The sequence below is a fragment of the Arachis hypogaea genome, chromosome 7, assembly GCF_003086295.3.
Source record: "Arachis hypogaea cultivar Tifrunner chromosome 7, arahy.Tifrunner.gnm2.J5K5, whole genome shotgun sequence".
Taxonomy (NCBI): Eukaryota; Viridiplantae; Streptophyta; class Magnoliopsida; order Fabales; family Fabaceae; genus Arachis; species Arachis hypogaea.
The window spans coordinates 67,413,258-67,435,110 of NC_092042.1; the positions used below are offsets into that span (position 1 = coordinate 67,413,258).

The window sequence follows — 21,853 nt, forward strand, 5'->3', positions numbered from 1 at the left end:
GTGGTGGGTGGTATGTTGATTGATTTTTCTTGGGCCGAAGGTCATGACTAATTGTGTGATGGGATGAAGGCCGTGATTGATTTATGTTTGAGGTTTAGTAAAGTATGAAAAATCTAACTCGTTCAGTATAGACTTAATAAACCTATGTTTGGAATATATTGGTTATTTATATAATTTAAGTAACTTTTGAGATTTTTATAATTGAACTATGAATTTGGACTTTGGATAAGTAATTGTTGATTTTCGAAAAGGTTCCTTCCCTAATCCTTCACTAATCCTTCAATTCTTCAAGGGCTTGCTTTGTTGATCCAAGGTTAAGTTTTAAGCCCATGATTTTAACAAAGCAACACACCAAGTCTTGAATTTCAATTACAAGGAAGATCATTAATTAATTTAGAATTGTTAGAAAAGATTTTATTTGACTAGATTTGATTGTGTTTGATTTAGTTTGAGTTTGAATTCTAGGTTTAGTTTTTAGGTTTGAAATAAGTCCGAAGATTTGGTGGACAGACATCACCATACACCACAATTTAAAATTTTAGATTTTTTCTTACTTCATGAGCAACTAATCTCCTCTGTTAAAGTTAGGAGCTTTGTTCATCTTTTTTATGAATTATTAATCTAAATGTTTTACTTTATTTGATGTTTATGCTTTGATCTATTTTATGATTAAATTTTTGTTTTTCATCCTTAAAGATTTAGAACTGTTGGAAAGCATTCTAATTCCATTTTGAATTCTAAATATTGTTTTGGAAAAAGTAATATTGCAATTAGCTTGAAAACTCTTTCTCACTACTTTTTTATTTAACCAGGAATAATGTTTCAAAGAGTGTGCGACACGTATTGATTTTCAATTGCTCTAGTTTGAATAAGTGACAGAAAATTCAGATTAGAAAACTTTTGGAAATCATTCTTCTTTCTTGTAAGTTTCAATTGTTTAGGACTAGCTTGTATAAGTGACATATAATTCAGCCTAAGGACTATTCTTGAATCTTATTTGAAATTAAATCAAAATTGTGGTTCACCTCTTTTCTTAAATAATTGACTATGGAATTAATGATTAATTAGGTTAAAAATAAATTAAATTACCAAAGAATTGGAATTTGATTATGTATGATTTGTTGTGATTAATTTTTACATGTCTCGAATAAATGAACACAAGGATTGTTTTCCTAAAGAGTGAATATCTTTGAAACCTTAACATCCTCACCATCATTGTCTTCATTCACTCAATGTTTGCTATTTTATTGCCTATATTTACATGTTGTTCTAATTCCTTATTCATTCCTCTATTTCTTTATTTGTCTAATTAGAATTGTCAATTAATTATTGTTGCTTAGTCATTTAATCCTCGTGGGAATGATAACTCATTCGCCGTGATATTACTTGATACGATTCAATGCACTTGCTGAGTTGTGGAGTTACAAAATTCTGCATCACCTTAACATTCAACCTCCAGAGAAAAAAACTCTTAATAGCACCACATAGATCACCCTTAACTACCTTCGAATAATGTTGATAAAACTTTACAGTGAATCCGTCATCTCTTGAGGAAGAGAATGGATTAATGGGAATGTAGCTATCTTGACCTTTTCCTCGAAACACTTCTAGTAAGCCTTCAATTAGTATCATCATCAATTTTTCTCTCTAAAGACTACAATTCTGCCAAGGCTATATTGGGGTTTGAGGAAGTGAATAACTTCTCAAAGTACTCAGCGACAGTTCGGGCAATGCCTCCAGGATCTATGCCAAAGTTACCCGACCCCCATTTCAACCATTGAATTCTAGATTTTTTCTTCTAGTACCTCTCCTCTTGTAAGTAGGCTTCAGCTAGTTCTTCCGCTGACTATAAAATAGTTGATCTTATTGTCTCAGTCCCCTTTATTTTTTTCAGCTCCGATCGATTTTTCAGATCTGAAATTAGCTTTTGCGAATTGCTAGAGTCGGACGTCTACCATAGTACCAAAACATGCCTGCATTTCTTCAGTTAGAGAAAAGTTTGAAAATTGAAGAGCCATTAAATTCGATCAGCCATGCTTCTTTCACCATACTAAAAACTTCTTCACTATCACACTATTTTTCCTGAAAGCTGAATCTTCTTTTTGCTTTGTGATCCTCCCTATCCGCCACTAGCATTAAGGGGCAATGGTCAAAGCCTATATTGCCTAAACAAATGATTGTTGCTCGTGGGTAATTTGCTCTAAAATATTATGAAGAGAAGCATCTATCTAGTCGTTCCATAATTAGGTTGTCACCGTATTGTCTATTAATGAGGCCGACTTCATTTTTCCTCCATTTTTCTCCTGATAGACGGAGACAGAATTAAAATCACCTACCACAAGAAAATAGGAATGGCTGCCATTTTGAGCTCAATAATTCTTCGGTATTGATTTAAACAAATGTTGTCATCACAATGTAATGAACAGTAACTAGTTCCCATTTTTTTTATTGGTAGGATTTGTCTACTCAATAAAAAAATCATCGCTAGAAAGAATTGAGACAACCGCATTGTCCCTCCATGTCAGCACTAACCCACTAGATTGACCCTTAGGATCCACATAATAAACTTGTTGAAAACTTACTTTCTTGCAGTGTTTGTAACATTCGAGGTACTATTCTTAGTTTCACATAAAAACATTACCTCGGGAGAATGAGATCTACAAATTTTTTGTATGTTGTAAACTATTAGAGGATTTTTCATATTCCGACAGTTCCACATTATCATCTTCATGGGTCACTGGGTGGCCATTGTGGGGTGGCACCCTTTCTTTTTTCATCACGCACATTTTTGCTTGAGCATAATTTCTTCTGATTGAGTGGAAGCCTTTCTACTTGTGAACTCCCTTTTTCCTTGTGAACTCCTTTTTACTCCCGACACATTGATAGTTTTCCTTGCTAGTTGCTTTAAGTTTTGTCTCTTGTTAGTATATTGAATAAGTTGTTGTCCCTATTTTTCAAATACAAAGTATATTTTTTGTTCATCCCCCCATCAAATTTCTCCTTTCTTCTCTGTCTTCAGCATTATTCCTTTCTGTTCCTGAGCCCATATTGGTTTGTTGAGAATGGTTTCCTGCTTGTCTTGTTTTGAATGATAGCATTGCTCATAACTTCTTCCTCCTTACTACTCCATTCTCTACCCCGATACTGCATTAGTGGATAAGCCAATCCCTTATTAAGTTGACTATAGTTGACTTTTTGACCCTGTCGTCTTTCCTTTTAGTCAGATTAATATTAGGATTATCCTTCGCAACTCCTTCTTGTCTTCCCGTTTGATTGGCTTTTAACCAATCCCCCCAATTTTTCTTCTCAACCTCTCGCTTTAACGAATCTTCAATCTAAAAATTGCGGGCTCTTGTCTCTCGTTCAATGAAACCACAGTAATTGCAAAGATGTTGAGCTGTTCATACTTGACTCCAACTTCAAGTTGTTTGTTATTCGGACCAACAAGCTTGACGTATCTTCAGAGTGATTTTGTTACATCTAGATTTACTTGGATTTTAACAATGATATGCCCTTGCCACGGACATGGAAGATATTAACATCTAACACCTCTCTGAATGAGCCTTTTATCTTCCATCCCAATTCTTTAGTTTCAAATTGTTTTGGAAAACTCCAAATTTGTATCTTTATTGGCACGTGTGTAAAATATCTTTCTGCATTATTCTCATCCTTCTTCCATCTTCTAAGGTTTAGAATGTAGTTTTTGAAGAGTCAAGAAACACCCCTTTCAATCTGCAACATATCTTTCCTATTTTCAAAAAAGAATTGAAATAAGTTTCCTCCATGACCTACCACTTTAAACCTCTTCGATTACCCCATATATAAAATACATAGCTACCTCCACAGTACCACCTAAAAATTATTTATCCACTAATAGCCTTCCAACTGAATTTTTAGCACAACGTTCATTCCTAACATGTATGTCTTTATTAAGAAACTGATTATTGTGTTTTCTTCCTCAGGTTGTAATAGTAGTAACATTTGCTACCATGATGGTCAAGCTACTATAATTATACTAGATTATCTAAAGAAATCGATTAATCACATAAAAATTATAAAAATTAGAATTTTTTTACTAAATTTTAGCAGAACACGTTAAACTCCAAGGGCACTTTTATTTCTTATGGAGAATATATTTAGAAGTTGCATAAATTAAACTTAGTAGGATTTTAGCAACTAACTTTCAATAGTTAAAAAATATTATATTATTAATATATAGTAGTTACTAGTTAGTGACTAGATATATAACTTGATCAGTAAAGGCACCTAACAATAACTAATTGTAAGAGATAGGGTAAGTAGTTAAGTTAATTAATAAATATGTAATGTCATATCTTTAGAAGTATAAATCATTATATACACTATTGTTGACAATTTGATCAATTAATTAATTCAATTTGAGGGATTATTTTCTCTTCCATTACATTTTTATACAAGACTCGCATTTGAGACTAATAGAAAGAAATCGAGCTTATATGAGATCTATCAAATTAGGGTAAGTTTTGTTAGAAAATTATTATTTTCTAATCTATTTATAGACAATACATATATTAATTATAATCACAAACTAGCTATTTCATATTATATAACTTGTATAGTGGTGATTTCAATTATTGTAATTAACTAAGTCATTATTACTTTTAATTTGGAATTAAATAAGAATAAAACCAGAGATACTATTTTATTTCGGCTTTAGAGTTTAATGGGTGTTATACTCAATATAAATAGTGACTTCAGGGTTTTAGTCCCCCAACATATCAAACCCGTCTCCACAGTTTTTTTTCCATTAGAGGAGTTACGATTTTGTCCTATTAAGAATACAGAAGGCTTTGATTGAGTAAGATCAAAGAGCCAATCTCTCTCAATCATGCTCATAAATTAAGATATATTCCTGCATTCAAGTATTTCTTTTTTAATAATTTAACATGGATCATCTTGGGGTTGAAAAATCCTAAAATTTCCAACAAGTAATATTAGAGCCATCCATGACTAGATAATTGAGAAATAATTAATTCAATTATTATTTGTTAATATTATGTGTATATATACACTGTATGTATGTTGTGTGTTGCTTTTGTTTGTGCGCCACTTTTATTCTTTTATGTTTTACCTTATTTCTAAAACAAAAATATAACGGATTTCTCATATTTTTTTGGTAACTGAAAATTAAATAAGAAAAAAAAGAAAGGAGTACAGAACAAAAAAGAAAAAAAATAAGGTAAAATAAAACCTAAGTCACAGACTCACGGTAGCTAGATCCCTTTGCATCAAAGTCACTAATTCACCTCAAGGCTCATTCCATTTTAACTGCTCAATGTCATTAAATGCTGCAAACTTGGCCAGAAAATTTGCAATGCAATTAGCTTCCCTTTGACAGTAATGTTCTTTTCATGAATTAGAATGAATGCATAAAAATAATCAATCTCGCAAATGACATCTCTATATCCCACTTTTCAAGCTAGAATTAAGCCTCCGCAAATTGCAAAAAGCTCACTACGAACAATAGGCGATGAAGGCAGAGAATCAACACACCCATGCAGCCAGGAACCATTGAAATTGCGTAGTACATAGCCAAAACCAACACCATCTCCTAAGTTACTAACATCACAATTCACCTTCATAGAGTTTTGGGATGATAGAGACCATGTTAAAACCATAAAAAGGGGGTAGAAGTCTATTGAAAAATGAAGATCCTATGGAGCTCATTAGAATAAGAATAAATCAAGGATAACACCTTATCAACACACCATGGATAAGACAGGTTAAACACATCATTATTCCGATCACACCAAATTCACCAGCATCTATCTGAGAACAAGAATTCGTGAGTTTGCTTACTTCAGAGGATCCACAGTAGCAAGTCATCACACCCTAAATTGAGGTGCATACTTTGCCAAATAGCTTTAGCTTTAGGGCAATCTCACAAGCAATAAAGAACAATTTCTGATTCAAGGCGGTCTCGAGGGCAAAGATCGGAGTTAGAAAGACTCCGCTTTGAAAGGAATAGAGTTTTTGGTATATCATCATGAAGGCAAAGCCAAAGGAGCATCTTAAATTTCTCGAAAACTTTGGTCTTCTATAACCAGCGCCAATCACCATGGTTCTCCCGACCAAAGCATCTCTTACATAACCAAAGATATCCGTTCCTGGAAGAATAAGTTTTAGAGGATGAATCTGACCAAAACCAGCCAGTACAATCCCCAAAATGAATATCTGGATTATAATAGAGAATATGTTATTTAACATCATCGGATAATAGAGTGTGGAGAGCTTCCAACTTCCAACCCCCATTGATCTAGACATCATGAATGTAGATATCTGTATCAGATATGTGCATATAAAGGACTTCATTAGCCAAAGCTCCTTCAATTCTCCATTCATCAATCCAAAGAGATTGCTCTAGAGAGCCGATATTCCACATGAAGCCTTCTTTCAAAAAATCATATGCTTTGCAAATGTTCTTCCAGACCACAGAAGCATTCTTAGCAGGAATCAAATCCTTCAATCCTATTCTCTTGATATATTTATGATGGACGAGTTGCATCTATGTTTTCTTAGGACAATGAAAAATATGTAAAATGAGCTTGTCTAATAATGCCAGATTAGCACAAGATGGATCCCTAACCCCAAGACCTCCGTATCTCTTCGGAGTAACCACAGTTTTCTAATTTGCCAAGTTCAGACTCCTTTTATAACCTTTCCTTTCCACAAAAATAGCCGCATCATTCTAGAAATATCATTTGTAACCCAAAATGGAAAGAGGGTTACCTACATATGATATATAGGAATAGAAACTGTCACTAAATTGATAAGGCAAAGTCTTCCACCTCTATTAAGTAGTCTACCCTTCCAATTAGCAAATCTTCCTCTAATCTTGTCAACATTATCAATGAAACAAGATATATTAACTCTAGAGTAATGAAGGTTAATTTCAAGGTATTTACCCAAGTTCTGCATAAACCAGATTGAAGAGACACCAATAAACAGTTCTTTCCTCCTATGACGAACATTCTTGGAGTACAGAGCTTTAGATTTATCCAAGTTTATCTTCATTCCGAAAGCTTTGCAGAATATATTGTGGCTATTCATAATAACTTGCACCTTGATTTTCTTAGATTTGTAAAACAAAAGTAAATGATCCGCGAACATTAAATGAGAAATCTTAGGTGCCCCTCTAGTGATAGCCACCGGATCCCATAACCCAAACTCTACCTGATGAGTAATGAAGGCAGCCAAACACTCTATACAAATGACAAACAAATAAAAGGACATAGGATCGCCTTGACGAAGTCCTCTTCTTAGAGCAAAGCTCTCAAGCCTATTGCCATTCCAAAGAAGAGAAAGAGAATATGCTCGTACACACGACATAATGAGATTCACAGTAACTATTAGGAAACCAAATTTGAAAAGAGTATGTTCTAAGAAATTCCAATCCACTCTGTCATAGGCTTTTTCTAAATCAATATTGAACATAATAGTACCTTTTTGGGACTTGGTATGCTTCATATAGTGAAGAATCTCTTGAGCAATGATGATGTTCTCTGGAGCTCCTCTCAAAGGAATAAATTCACCTTGTAATAGACTAACAATCTCTGAGAGAAATGGCCGAAGACAATTGACAAGCACCTTCGTGATGATTTTGTAAGCCACATTGCAAAGACTAATGGGTCTAAAATCATTCATATAAGAAAGAGCCTCCACCTTTGGAATTAGCACAATAAGTTTTTCCATAATGCAAGGATCAATAACACTGCCTTGAAATGCACTCTTCACCAGCTTCCAAATATCAACACCAACAATCTCCTAATGTTTGTTGAAAAAGAAGGCCTAGAAGCCATCCGGCCCTGGTGCTTCAAAAGATTTCATACCGAAAATAGCAGCTTTGATCTTAAATAAAGTGACTGGAGTAGTAAGATTCTCACAAGCTTCAACACTAAGAGAAGACAAAGGAACTTCTCCCAAACAATCAATTTCTACCTCCTCCGTCGAATAGAAAAGGTTTTTGAAAACAGAAACATCCTCGTGCTGGAGAGTCTTTTGATTCGTAAACCAAGAGCCATCAGAGATAAAAAGCTTATTAACTTTTTAGCTTTCCTCCTAACCAACGTTTGAAGATAGAAAAATTCAGTGTTCCTGTCCCCAAATCGCATCCACTTCTCACGAGATTTCTGGTACCAAAAAAGTTCTTCCTGAAGAAGAATACTATTATAATCATCATTAAGCTCCTTTTCTTTGATTTTCAAATGTAGAATATCAATGATCTCCAGTCTCTTTTGAATGACACTAATCTGATTTTCTAAACTTCTTTTTCTAGCAAAAATATTGCCAAAAATCTTGGAATTAAAATCCAAGGATCCTTGTTGAACAACTTTTAAATTTGCGGGAACGCTCCTACCTTCACCCATCCAAGCATGTTGAACAACTTGCTTAAACGAAGGGTGAGTACTCCAAGACGCTTGAAAGTGAAAGGGCCGCTCACCCTTAATTTGAGGAGCTCCATGGCTTATAATCATAATCAAACAATGATAAGAATGTAATCTACATAAGATTTTGGTGTAATCTTCCGAAAAAAGAGAGAGTCAATTACCATTAATTATCACCTTGTCTAATTTCTTAGCAATATCCATATTATTCTTCATTCTCTGATACCACATGAACTTCCTACCAATCATACAAAGATCAAACATCCCACAATCTTCTAAAACTGAAGAAAAATAAGAGGCCCTGTTGCTAGAAAAAAATTCCTTTAACCTCATCAACCCTAAGTACCTCATTGAAGTCTCACATCGCTAACCAAGGCCCATCATAGTTCGAAGCTAGCTTTGAGAGATGATCCCATAATAGAAGTCTATGCTCAAACTGAGGGCTGGCATAAATGTAATGCACCTCCAAACACCAAGACCTAAACACAAATCAAAAGTAATACACTGCTGAAATCTATCAATAAGCTAACAAGATAAATTAAGAATAGAAGAAAGAAACCAAATGCCTCATTTATGTCTAACGGCTTCAACAATACAAATAGCATAAAAACCAAGCCCTTCCCAAAAGGATTTCAGATCATGAAAGGGATAATGAGTTTCAACAAGAAGAATGAAGGAAGGTTAAAATTTTTTTACCATTTCTTTGCAGTGAATTCATGCCAATTCGTTACAGGCACCTCTAATATTCAAACATAAGAAGTTTGAACTATCCATAATCAAATCAATTGGAAACAAGCTGAACCATAGCAACGACATTAACCCACATTCCCTTTTGATCCTAGTGACATGACATGCTCCACGGCCTCCTCTGCCATCGGTACCATTGCCGAACCATACTTCTCCACCGGTGATGATCGAAGGGATCGAGGCCTGAGGCATTTTTTTCTACTGCCAAAGATGGAGTGCTTCCTCTTTGTTTCCAAACTCACGTCGAGGTTCCAACATTTTTTCCTACTATTCCTGTTGAATGTTAGTTTAGAGTAATTCTCGAAGACCCAAAAGAGCCACCCAGTGTTGTCCCTGAAGATTGGCCTTTTTACTTAAAGGAAGAATTTCCTTTCTTATGAGTGTATTGGGCTTTATTAGTCAACAGCCAACTTTAACTTTGCATGAGCCAAGTTTGACTTTTTCTTTTCCTTTTCTATTAACACAGTCCAACCATCTTCATTTCCAAATGTTACGTGATTTCCATGCATGATTCCCGCACTTGACCCCGGATATTTCTTATGCAAAGGATTCTCACCACAATTCTTGTTATTTTTAGAAACTTGCGTAGCTTGGCAAGTTTCTGTTATTGGATTCTCTGGTTAACGGTGTTGGAGCTCTAACGATGTGTTAGGCTTTTCCATCGTATTTTCTCCGAACACAACGGCATTGTTATTCCTGGTGACATCACTCCCAAATGATTCTCCCTTCTCATTCTTAACTACTCCTGGCTTTGATTGTTCAATCTTTGTCTTATTCATGGTGCACTCACGAGTAACATGGTCGTAATAAGAGCACGCATTACGTATTAGGTGAAGGCTCCCATACACCGTGTCAAAGCTTCTATCATCAACTACAATCGTGTGTCCAATCGGCATTCACAGGTTAATTTGAACATATGCCCTCGCATACTTTCCTCTCTCTACCGACTTGGTGGCGAGGTCAACACAAATAGGGACATCAATGATAGAGGCCACCCACTTCATTGCTACTTCATTATAGTACCATATATTTAATCCTTGAATCTTAATCCACACCATTGTAGACCTAAAAGTCGTTTCATTAGAGAAGAAATTGGTTGTTCAAGGTTTTACGGCAACATACGATCTCGCAATCATCCACGATCCATCTAAAAGAACCTTCTTCCTATCCTCAGCAAGACCGAACTTAACCTAGAAGTATTCATACCCGATGTCTAACTCGTCATAGCCTCCTTTTAATCACCAAATACCTTTTAGAGATAGCTGTGTAACTCATGTGTATCCCAAGAACCTTGATTACAATGACGTCCTTGTATGGCCGAATAAGCTCTAACGTTACCTCTTTGGAGAATATCACCTTCGGCGGTATTCCATCACCTTGCTTACCAATAACCTTAGCCAGCCTTTCACCTACTAGAGCGTGATCCTTCGTAAGCAATTAAAGAGTAGAGACCCAAAACCTTGCTACGAAAGGAGATCTTGGTTGTTTTCTACTATCTTGTTCTCAGTTCTTCCTCAACCGTTTTGCCCACCTTCGAGTTTTCAGATATAGCCCCATTAACACTCTCCCCCTTATCACTTCTGTTGACATAACCAACACCCTCACCATGTTTCACTCTCACACTCTCACTCCTATTCTCTCCTCCACTCATTATTGTTTAGTTGTGAATGAATTATAATTGCTCATATTTAACTATGATGCAGTTTTATTAAAGTGAAATCTTTTGATTTGGTTATTATATGAATTTAAACAAAAGATGAATATTTCTATTATTTGGGTATATGGATATGGAATTGTATTGACGGTTATACAAAAAATATATTGTATATAGCTCATTTTTTTTCCTTTGACCCTTTTAAGTGTTGATATAATTAAATTTTAATTTATTAAGAGAATTGAATTTCTGTACATATTGTTGTGACTTCTGTTATTTAAACTTTTTTATGGATTTAAATTTATGTTAAATAAAAGAATTAACAATTGATAAATAAGAATTCACAATATTATAGGATTGTTATATATTGTATCTTTTTTTATTATTTTTGTGCTATGTAAGTATTTTGGATTTGTTACATAAGAAAATTAGTAATAATTGAAATGTTTATACCCGTTTATTTTATAAAGGTTTGATTTTAGAATAAATTAATTGAATATTATGCTGCCAAAGTAGCTTCTTTTGTGAAGATTGATTTATTTTAAAATATTAAGAATATGATAAAATGTAATTTATGAGAATATTGGTTATCCCAAAGAAAGATTTATATTTAGATACATATAAATGATATTTTATATATTTAGATAAATGATTAAAAATAAATCAATACTTATTATTTATGCGAATAATAATCCGTCTAAAGAAAATTTATTATTTGGCCAAATAAAAATATTAAACTTTGTGTTTATTTTCTATTTAATTATGCAACCACTAATCGGCCCAAAGAAAGGTTAGTGTTTGGCCAATTGATAGAAAATATATGCAGTAATAAATTGGTATAATTCTCAAGTTTTCATGTGAATAATAAGTCAATTCAAAGATAGGCTTATTATTTGAGAGAATTTTGTTGAGAATATTTGGTAAAAAACACTAAATGAATTTATCTATATGTAGTTTATGCAGGTATAGATCAATCCAAAGAAAGTTTTTTATTTGACCAAATTACATACACATTTGTAGTAATAAACATGTGATATTTATCAGGTTTCATGTGAATAATAAGTTTGACAAGATTTATTATCCATATTTGATTACCAAATCAAAAATAGTGCTTACAGATTAATATTTCTATCCAAAGATAAAATATTAATGTTGTGTTGGGTATTTGTGATGGGCTATCATTGTATAAATTTTATTCATATGATATATAGCTTGTGTGAATATATTTTGCTTTAACATTATATCTGTTAATGTTAGTCTATTTTTAAATAGATGTTTTTTGAATTAAACAAAAAGAAAAAGAAAAATTTTTTATTATTAGTAACTTTTATTTAATCAAATTATTATCTCATATGTCCATTTGAGATAAATATGGTTGATGACTTATATTAGTTCAGTGGTAGTGAGTATATTTTCACTATTCTTGTATGTCAGCAGCATGTAGAATTATAAATAAGGTTATATACTTAACTCTAAGAGAGACAAATATAGTTTTATTTGGTGTCTAAAAAAATTATAAAGTCCAAAAATGTATAAAATTTATTATACTTTAATAGTAGTCTTATAGATAACAAATTTGAATACTTACAATTATTGTGTACTTTATTGGTATTTTGACAGATATTTGAGTCAGCTAAGAATGAATCACTAAATAATAGACAAACAAATTTTGTTATAGCAAAACGTTACATGTTCACACATATGAAGTCAAAAACTAAAGTTAGAGATTATTTGGTATTCAGATTCTGATTTTGTTGGATGTCAAGAAAGTTAAGATCCATTACAAGTATATTCATATGCTCTTTGAAAGAGTTCTTTGAAAAAGTGTTGAAAAGATAATCATTACTCTTTCCACTAAAGCACTTCAATATAAAACATCTTTTGAAGACATACAATTATGTGACTACAAACACGTGTCACAAATTATGGATATATATTTGAAAGACCACTTGAGTTATTTTGTGATAATGTGTTAGTAGTCTAATATTTTAAATTATAATTAAACAAGAGAGTTCAGAGTATTTAAGTGTCTTGTGAGTAAATTAGCACAAACTCTATAAATGAATGCATATTTAGTTTATAAGAAACAAACACCCAAGATTTTTCCTGTGGATATTGTTCACATGGGTGTCATATCATTTTATGATATATTGTTTCAGTGGGAATGTACATTTAGTTATTCATATGATTTAGACAAATTTGTGAATATAAATATTTTTACAGAAATAAAGTATTTAGTTTTATTTTTACTTTGACTCATGATCTCATAGAGTTTATTAAAGTTGGATCAGTTGAAAATAGGCATGCATAAGATCATTTTCACATGTAATTTCTGAATTTTCTCATCCAAATTTGATCTATGTCGTTGAGTATATTAGTATGGTGATCATCCTGGTTTCGTCGCGACACTAATGTGATAAAAGTTACGGTAATTCTATAATTGATATATAAGAAGAACCAAATTGTTAAAGTAATTAGGAAACTAGTATTCAGATGCGTGCACAAAGTTTATAAGATGTGATTATCTCAGAAAAATATATATGTATAACCCAAGTGGGAGATTGTTAGAAAATTCTTCTTTCCTAATCTATTTATGGGCAATACATATATTCATTATAATCGCAAATTAAGTTATTTCACATTAAGTGACTTATATAACGATAATCTCATTTATTGTCATAAATGCTTAATTAAATAATTCATTATTACTTTTGATTTAAAATTAAATGAGAATAAAATCGAGATATTATTTATTTAGATTTTAGAGTTTAATAGATGTCACACTCGAATATAAATAGTAATTTCAGAGTTTTGGTCCCTAACATATCAAAGCCACCTCCGTAGCTCTTTTTCCATCATAGGAGTTGTGATTCAGTCCTATTAGAGATACAGAAGACTTTAGTTGAGGAAGATAAAAAAAAGCTAAATTCTTCTAAATATGCTTATGAATTTAAGTACTTTTCTGTATTCAAGTATTTTTTTTTAATGATTTAACATAAATGTCTTGGAATTAAAAAAATTTTAAAATTTACAATAAGTGATTTAATGTTTAGAGTATCAAATGCATATTTATTTATTTTTTAAGGTTTTTTGTTATTTTTTTTGTCTAAATGCAAATGAGTCTATAACGCAAATGTGATTCTATAATTTAACTCATATTCACGTGTAGTTAAAAAATTTAGTTTCTTTTTTATTTTTTCTGTTAGACTATGTATTGAAAAAATTTATTTTCTATCTATCAGCTTTATGCTCCATTGTTTATATGATAAATTTTATTGTATTTTTTAATACTCTCTCATGCATGTTAATTTTTTATATAGAATTTGTTTTTTGTTCATTTGAGTTGTTTTTTTATGGCTCTTGCTATTTCTTTTTTGTATATATGAAGATTTTTTTATTTTATTGTTTTTACTTTGTATTGTAGTTTTATTAATCCGTTAGAAAGAGTAAATTAGAAAAACTAACATAAAAATAATACTAAAATCATAAGTAATAAAAAATTATAGCTAAAAAAATATTAAAAAGTATTGAAAAAATTAGAAAAATAATATTAGAATTTATTTAAATATATAAAATACGATAATATAAAATAATTATTTAATTTTATGTCATTTTAAATAAGTTTCTTATCTAAAAGTAATTTTGAGAAATATAATTCAAATAACATTTAGTTTATGTTCCGGCCCAGCCCATTGAGGGTCCCGGGCCCAGCTACAGACCAACGACCCACCGGGTCGCTCAACCCGAACCCGGAGGTGACCCACAAGCCACTTCACGCCCCGCTGAGAAGTCCTGGACAGCTAGCAGAAGCTGTCAGGTGGATGGGCCCAAGGAAGGGTGCCCACCTGATGAGCGGATAATTTATACGCTTTTTGGCATTGTTTTTAGGTAGTTTTTAGTAAGTTCAAGCTACTTTTAGGGATGTTTTCATTAGTTTTTATGTTAAATTCACATTTCTGGACTTTACTATGAGTTTGTGTGTTTTTCTGTAATTTCAGGTAATTTCTGGCTGAAATTGAGGGATTTGAGCAAAACTCTGAAAAAGGATGACAAAAGGACTGCTGATGCTGTTGGAATCTGACCTCCCTGCACTCGAAATGGATTTTCTGGGGCTACAGAACTCCAATTGGCGCGCTCTCAACGGCGTTGGAAAGTAGACATCCAGAGCTTTCCAGCAATATATAATAGTCCATACTTTATTCGGGAATTGACGACGCAACTTGGCGTTGAACGCCAAGTACATGCTGCTGTCTGGAGTTAAACGCCAGAAAAACATCATGATCCGGAGTTGAACGCCCAAAACACGTTATAACTTGGAGTTCAACTCCAAGAAAAGCCTCAGCTCGTGGATAGATCAAGCTCAGCCCAAACATACACCAAGTGGGCCCCGGAAGTGAATTTATGCATCAAATACTTACTCATGTAAACCCTAGTAGCTAGTCTAGTATAAATAGGATAAGTTACTATTGTATTAGACATCTTTGGTCTCAGTTTTGTTTTATTCTTCATCTTAGGAGGCTATTGATCACATTCAGGGGGCTGGCCATTCGGCCATGCCTGAACCTTTCACTTATGTATTTTCAACGGTGGAGTTTCTACACACCATAGATTAAGGGTGTGGAGCTCTGCTGTACCTCAAGTTTCAATACAATTACTATTACTTTCTATTCAATTCTCTTTTATTCTTATTCCAAGATATACGTTGCACTTCAACTTGATGAATGTGATGATCCGTGACACTCATCATCATTCTCACCTATGAACGCGCGTGATTGACAACCACTTCCGTTCTACCTTAGGCCGGGCGCATATCTCTTAGATTCCCCAACAGAATCTTCGTGGTATAAGTTAGATAGATGGCGGCATTCATGATGATCCGAAAAGTCTAAACCTTGTCTATGGTATTCCGAGTAGGATTCTGGGATTGAATGACTGTGACGAGCTTCAAACTCCTGAAGGCTGGGCGTGATGACAAACGCAAAAGAATCAAGGGATTCTATTCCAACCTGATTGAGAACCGACAGATGATTAGCCGTGCTGTGACAGAGCATAGGAACGTTTTCACTGAGAGGATGGGATGTAGCCATTGACAACGGTGATGCCCTATATACAGCTTGCCATGGAAAGGAGTAAGAAGGATTGGATGAATGTAATAAGAAAGTAGAAATTCGAGAGGAGCACAGCATCTCCATACGCCTATCTGAAATTCCCACCATTAATTTACATAAGTATTTCTATCTTAGTTTATTTATCTTTATTTTCTATTTATTCCATTAATCAAATTTAAACCAATAATCCAATTATACTTGAATCCACCTGACTGAGATTTACAAGGTGACCATAGCTTGCTTCATACCAACAATCTCTGTGGGATCGACCCTTACTCACGTAAGGTATTACTTGGACGACCCAGTACACTTGCTGGTTAGTTGAACGGAGTTGTGTCCACACATAAGTGCCATAATAATGATTCCATACAACAACAAAGAATACTACATTGATGTGATCACAATTTCGTCCACCACCACCCAAGTTCAGAGTATAAAAGGGGAGGGACCTACCCCTCCCCAAAGGTACGTCACCTTTCTTACTCTAATTGGCCGTCTCTTTGTACGGACACTGATTTTAGCATCGGAGTGTCCTTGCAGGTGGCCCCACCCACTGACACACTGATGACTCGGACAATCATCTCACCCTCAGCTCACACTCAGGTCCACATCCTACCTCACCCGATTGCACCTACCTCTACCTCACCCAATCCACCATTCTTCCGAGCAACTGAACATTGGCACCGTCTGCGAGAACCTGCACGATTTTAGAGATTTTTTCTCACGTAGAAGAAGTACGCAAAGAGGGGGGAACATGCTTGAGAAGTAGGTAAGCTCCGCGGCCTCCCCCCAAGAATGCTCGAGACTGCTATCTCGTCAGGACGATCCATCCTCCAGATCCTCCGAGAGATGCCCGTTTGGTGGGACCAGCGATGACAACTCAAAGATCATGCAGGAACTCCAGTACCGAGTTTAAAACTTGGAAAGAGAGCTAGCAGCGAGGGATCGATACCATCCCGAGCACAGCTGAGACTCTCGTCCGAGTCTATCACGCACGAGATCCCCCACCAATAGGTCAGAAGATCGTGGGAGGAGCCCTAGGAGGGACAACAGGCAAGGCCAAGCTGACTCGGTCCCACTCCTCCACGATAGGTCGAAAGACCGTGGGGTGACCAGGAGAAACAAGGGGAAGAAGCGACAAAACCCCATCATTATCGGTGCAACCCCTTTCCACCCCTCGATTCTCAAGGTCCAGTTACCGAAAACATCGACAAGCCCATGGACATGAGGTATGATGGGACGAAAGAGCCCCAAGAACATTTGACAGCCTTTAAGGCCAGGATGAACTTGGAGGGTGTTCGACATGTAGTCAGGTGCTGTGCTTTCCCGGTAACTCTAGCAGGTCCTACTATACAATGATTTAACACACTCCCGCAAGAGTCCATTACGGCTTTCACGGATATCTCACAGAAGTTCTTAGCGTAGTTTACCATGCAGATAGACAAAGCCAAGCACCCGATCAATTTGTTAGGGGTCACCCAGCATGCTGATGAACCGACGAGAAAGTTCCTCGATCGATTCAACGATGAATGCCTAGAGATTGATGGCTTGACGGACTCAGTGCCGAGCCTATGCCTAAGAAACGGCCTGTTAAATGAGGATTTCAGGAAACACCTCACTACTAAACCTGTCTAGACCATGTAGGAAATTTAAAACGTGGCTAGGTTGTATATCAACAATGAGAAAGTCAGTCAAGTGGTGGCCACCAATAAGCGGTAGCCACCCAACCTGCCAACTTGTCAAGCCAGATATGTGAAAATACCAAAGCAAACAGATGAGGAGGGAACCTCTCGGAAGCCATTCAAGCCGTTTCCCCAGGTGGGTAAATTCATTAACTACACCCCCTCACGGCACCTATTGTGGAAGTTTACCAGCAAATCACAGATAAACGCATCCTGTCGAAACCTTAGCAAGTGAAAGATAGGACATGCGGAAACAGAAGCCTGCACTGCAACTATCACAAGGGTTTTGGCCACAAAACTCAGGACCGTTTAAATCTGAAAGATGCGTTGGAGCGGGCTATTTGGGAGGGCAAGCTGACTGAGTTTTTGCAGTTCATACGAGAACCAAGGGGAATAGAGAGAGAGCGATCTGAGGAGGACCACAACCAGTCTGTGAAGCCAAGGTAGGGGCCTTCTGAGAACGCTGAAAATGCTCCAACCGTAGTTATTAATGTTGTGGTGGGAAGGAATGTACCGCCCAAGTCAAAATCAACAGCAAAAAAGGATGCTAAAATCCTATCCGTCTCAACGGGAAATCCCAAGACCCAATCCATGACGCTTCTCGAAATATCTTTCAACCCGAAAGATCGATTATGCCATGATCTCCTCGAGAACCACCCATGGTGATTACGGCAATGATCAGGACGGGTCTGGTCAAGCGAATCCTAGTGGGCACCGGAGCCGATTCGAACATCATGTTCAGAAATGTGTTTAATGCCCTGGGGCTCAAAGAAATTGACCTCAGAACTCACCAACACGGGGTCGTTGGCTTGGGCGATAATTACATAAGACCTGACGGGATAATCACACTTCCTATCTATGGTGGATTTGGGGAGAGCAAGAGGTCTATGATGGCAGAGTTCGTGGTTTTGAGGGACTCCGCAACCTATAATGTCATCCTAGGAAGGAAAACCATCAACGAGTTCCCAGCTGTCATATATACGAAGTTCTTGACAGTGAAGTTTTTGAGGGATAGCGAAGCCATAGGTTCCATACAAAGAGATCTGGAAATGATGGTTGCTTGCGACAATGCTAGTCTCTCGTTAAAAAAGAAGTCGAAGGAGGCAGTCGGGGTGTTTCTGGCGGATTTGGACGCGAGGGTTGACGACAAGCCGAGCCCTGAGCCTCATGGAGACCTAGAGAAGTTTTGGGTGGGAGACACAAAGGACAAGTTCACTCTTGTGAACTGAAACCTCCAACATGAGTTAAAGGAACCTCTCATTGAGGTCATCAAAGCAAACGACGACCTATTTACCTGGATTCCATCTGAAATGCCAGGAGTGGACCCCGATTTCATGTCGCATTGTTTGGCCGTGAAACCAAATGCCAAGCCATTAGCACAACAACAAAGGAAAATGTCGTCGGAGAGGTATAATGAGGTGGCCCGACAGACGATTAGCCTGTTAGAAGCTGACTTCATAAAGGAATTGGAATATTCAACATGGCTCTCCAATGTGGTCCTTGTCAAGAAGGCAACCAGAAAGTGAAGAATGTGTGTGGATTACTCAGATCTCAATAAAGCATGCCTAAAGGATTCTTTCCCTCTCCTAACATTGATGCCCTAGTAGATGCGTCTGCCGGGTACCGATTCCTAAACTTCATGGACGTGTACTCGGGATACAACCAGATCCCAATGCACCATCCTGACGAGAAAAAAATGGCATTCATAACGCCGACGGAAACCCGCTGCTACAGGGTCATGCCATTTGGACTAAAGAATGCAGGGGCTACATATTAGAGGTTGATGAATAGTGATGAGCGGATATTTTATACGCTTTTTGGGGTACTTTCATGTAGTTTTTAGTATGTTTTAGTTAGTTTTTAGTATATTTTTATTAGTTTTTAGGCAAAATTCATATTTCTGGACTTTAATATGAGTTTGTGTATTTTCTATGATTTTAGGTATTTTCTGGCTAAAATTGAGGGAGCTGAGCAAAAATCTGATTCAAGCTGAAAAAGGACTGCTGATGCTGTTGGATTCTGACATCCCTGCACTCAGAATGGATTTTTTGGAGCTACATGAGTCCAATTGGCGTGCTCTCAATTGGTTTGGAAAGTAGACATCCAGGGCTTTCCAGAAATATATAATAGTTCATACTTTTCTTGAAGATAAATGACATAAACTGGCGTTTAACGCCGGTTCCATGTTCCATTCTGGCGTTAAACTCCAAAAACAGGTTGCAAATTAGAGTTAAACACCAAAAACAGGTTACAACCTGGCGTTTAACTCCAAAAACAGCCCAGGCACGTGAAAAGCTTAAGTCTCAACCCCAGCACACACCAAGTGGGCCCCAAAAGTGGATTTCTGTACTATCTATCTCAAGTTTACTCATTTTCTGTAAACCTAGGTTACTAGTTTAGTATTTAAACAACTTTTAGAGATTTATTTTGTACCTCATGACATTTTTAGATCTGAACTTTATACTCTTTGACGGAATGAGTCTCTAAACTCCATTGTTGGGGGTGAGGAGCTCTGCTGTGTCTCGATGGATTAATGCAATTATTTCTGTTTTCTATTCAAACACGCTTGTTTCTTTCTAAGATATTCATTCGCACTTCAATATGATGAATGTGATGATCCGTCACACTCATCACCATTCTCAATCTATGAACGCGTGCCTGACAACCACCTCCGTTCTACATTAGATTGAATGAGTATCTCTTAGATTCCTTAATCAGAGTCTTCGTGATATGAGCTAGAATCCATTGGCAGCATTCTTGAGAATCCAGAAAGTCTAAACCTTGTCTGTGGTATTCCAAGTAGGATTCAGAGATTGAATAACTGTGACGAGCTTCAAACTCACAAGGGTTGGGCATAGTGACAGACGCAAAAGGATCAAAGGATCCTATTCCAGCATGAGTGAGAACCGACAGATGATTAGCCGTGTGGTGACAGCGCACCTGGACCATTTTCACTGAGAGAACGGATGGTAGCCATTGACAACGGTGATCCACCAACACATAGCTTGCCATAGGGGGGACCTTGCGTGCGTGAAGAAGAAGACAAGGGAAAAGCAGAGATTCAGAAGATAGAGCATCTCCAAAACTCCAACATATTCTCCATTACTGCATAACAAGTATTATTTAATCCATGCTTTTTATTTACTACCAATCAAAACTAAGAACTATTATTATCCTGACTAAGAATTACAAGATAACCATAGCTTGCTTCAAGCCAACAATCTCCGTGGGATTCGACCCTTACTTACGTAAGGTATTACTTGGACGACCCAGTGCACTTGCTGGTTAGTGGTACGAGTTGTGAAAAGTGTGATTTACAATTTTGTGCACCAAGTAGAGTCTTCAAGGATCCCATCAGCAAATCGGTTGAAGTGTGCGTTAATGATGTCTAAGTTAAGACGGTCGAGCTGGGCAACCTAGTTGCCAAACTTGAAGTCATCTTCAATCGCTTCGAAAGCACAACATGAGGTTGAACCCTTTGAAATGCGCGTTGGCTATGGAGGCAGGAAAGTTTTTGGGCTTTATGATCACGCAGAGGGGGGTTGAAGCTAACCCAGACAAATGCAAAGCCATCCTTTGAATGACGAGCCCAGGATGTGTCAAGGATTTACAAAGATTGGTTGGTAGGCTCACGGCTCTGTCCCATTTTCTCGAAGCATCGGCAGCAAAGGCCCTCTCTTTCTTCAATATAATGAAAAAAGGAATAGCCTTTGTATGGACCCCAGCTTGCGAGGAAGACTTCAACCATTTCAAGAAGATTCTGTCGGAACCACCAGTTCCCGGGAAGCCGAAAGAATGAGAGACCTTGTACCTCTATTTAGTCATAACAGAGGAAGCCATGGCAGCTGTCCTGATTCATGAAGAAGACAAATCCCAACAACCAGTATATTTCATTAGCAAGGTGCTCCAAGGGGCAGAGCTGAGGTACACCAAGTTGGAGAAACTAGCCTATGCCCTATTAGTCTCCTTCCGGAGGTTAAGGTAGTACTTCCAAGGGTACCCAATCATACTGAGGAGTGAGGACCGACCAAGCCAACTGTCAGATCTTGCAGAAACCCAACCTAGCGGGTCGAATAATAACTTGGGCGATAAAGTTATCCCATTGTGACATCCAATACGAGTTTTGACACGTAATCAAGGCCCAAAAAATGGCAGATTTTTTGGTAGAACTGACTGGGAATTCCCCCGGGAACTCAGAAATATGGTGGAAGCTCCATGTCGACGAAACGTCAAACTAGG

General features: G+C 36.3%; 1 protein-coding gene across 1 annotated transcript; it reads left to right on the forward strand.

Moving 5' to 3' along the window:
- The first annotated feature begins 18,288 nt into the window (after nucleotides 1–18,288).
- Nucleotides 18,289–19,140, forward strand: LOC140174398 (uncharacterized). The gene is made up of 2 exons (XM_072198848.1): nucleotides 18,289–18,804; nucleotides 18,865–19,140. The coding sequence occupies exons 1-2, from the start codon at nucleotides 18,289–18,291 to the stop codon at nucleotides 19,138–19,140; spliced, it is 792 nt and encodes a 263-aa protein (XP_072054949.1).
- Nucleotides 19,141–21,853: the final 2,713 nt, after the last annotated feature.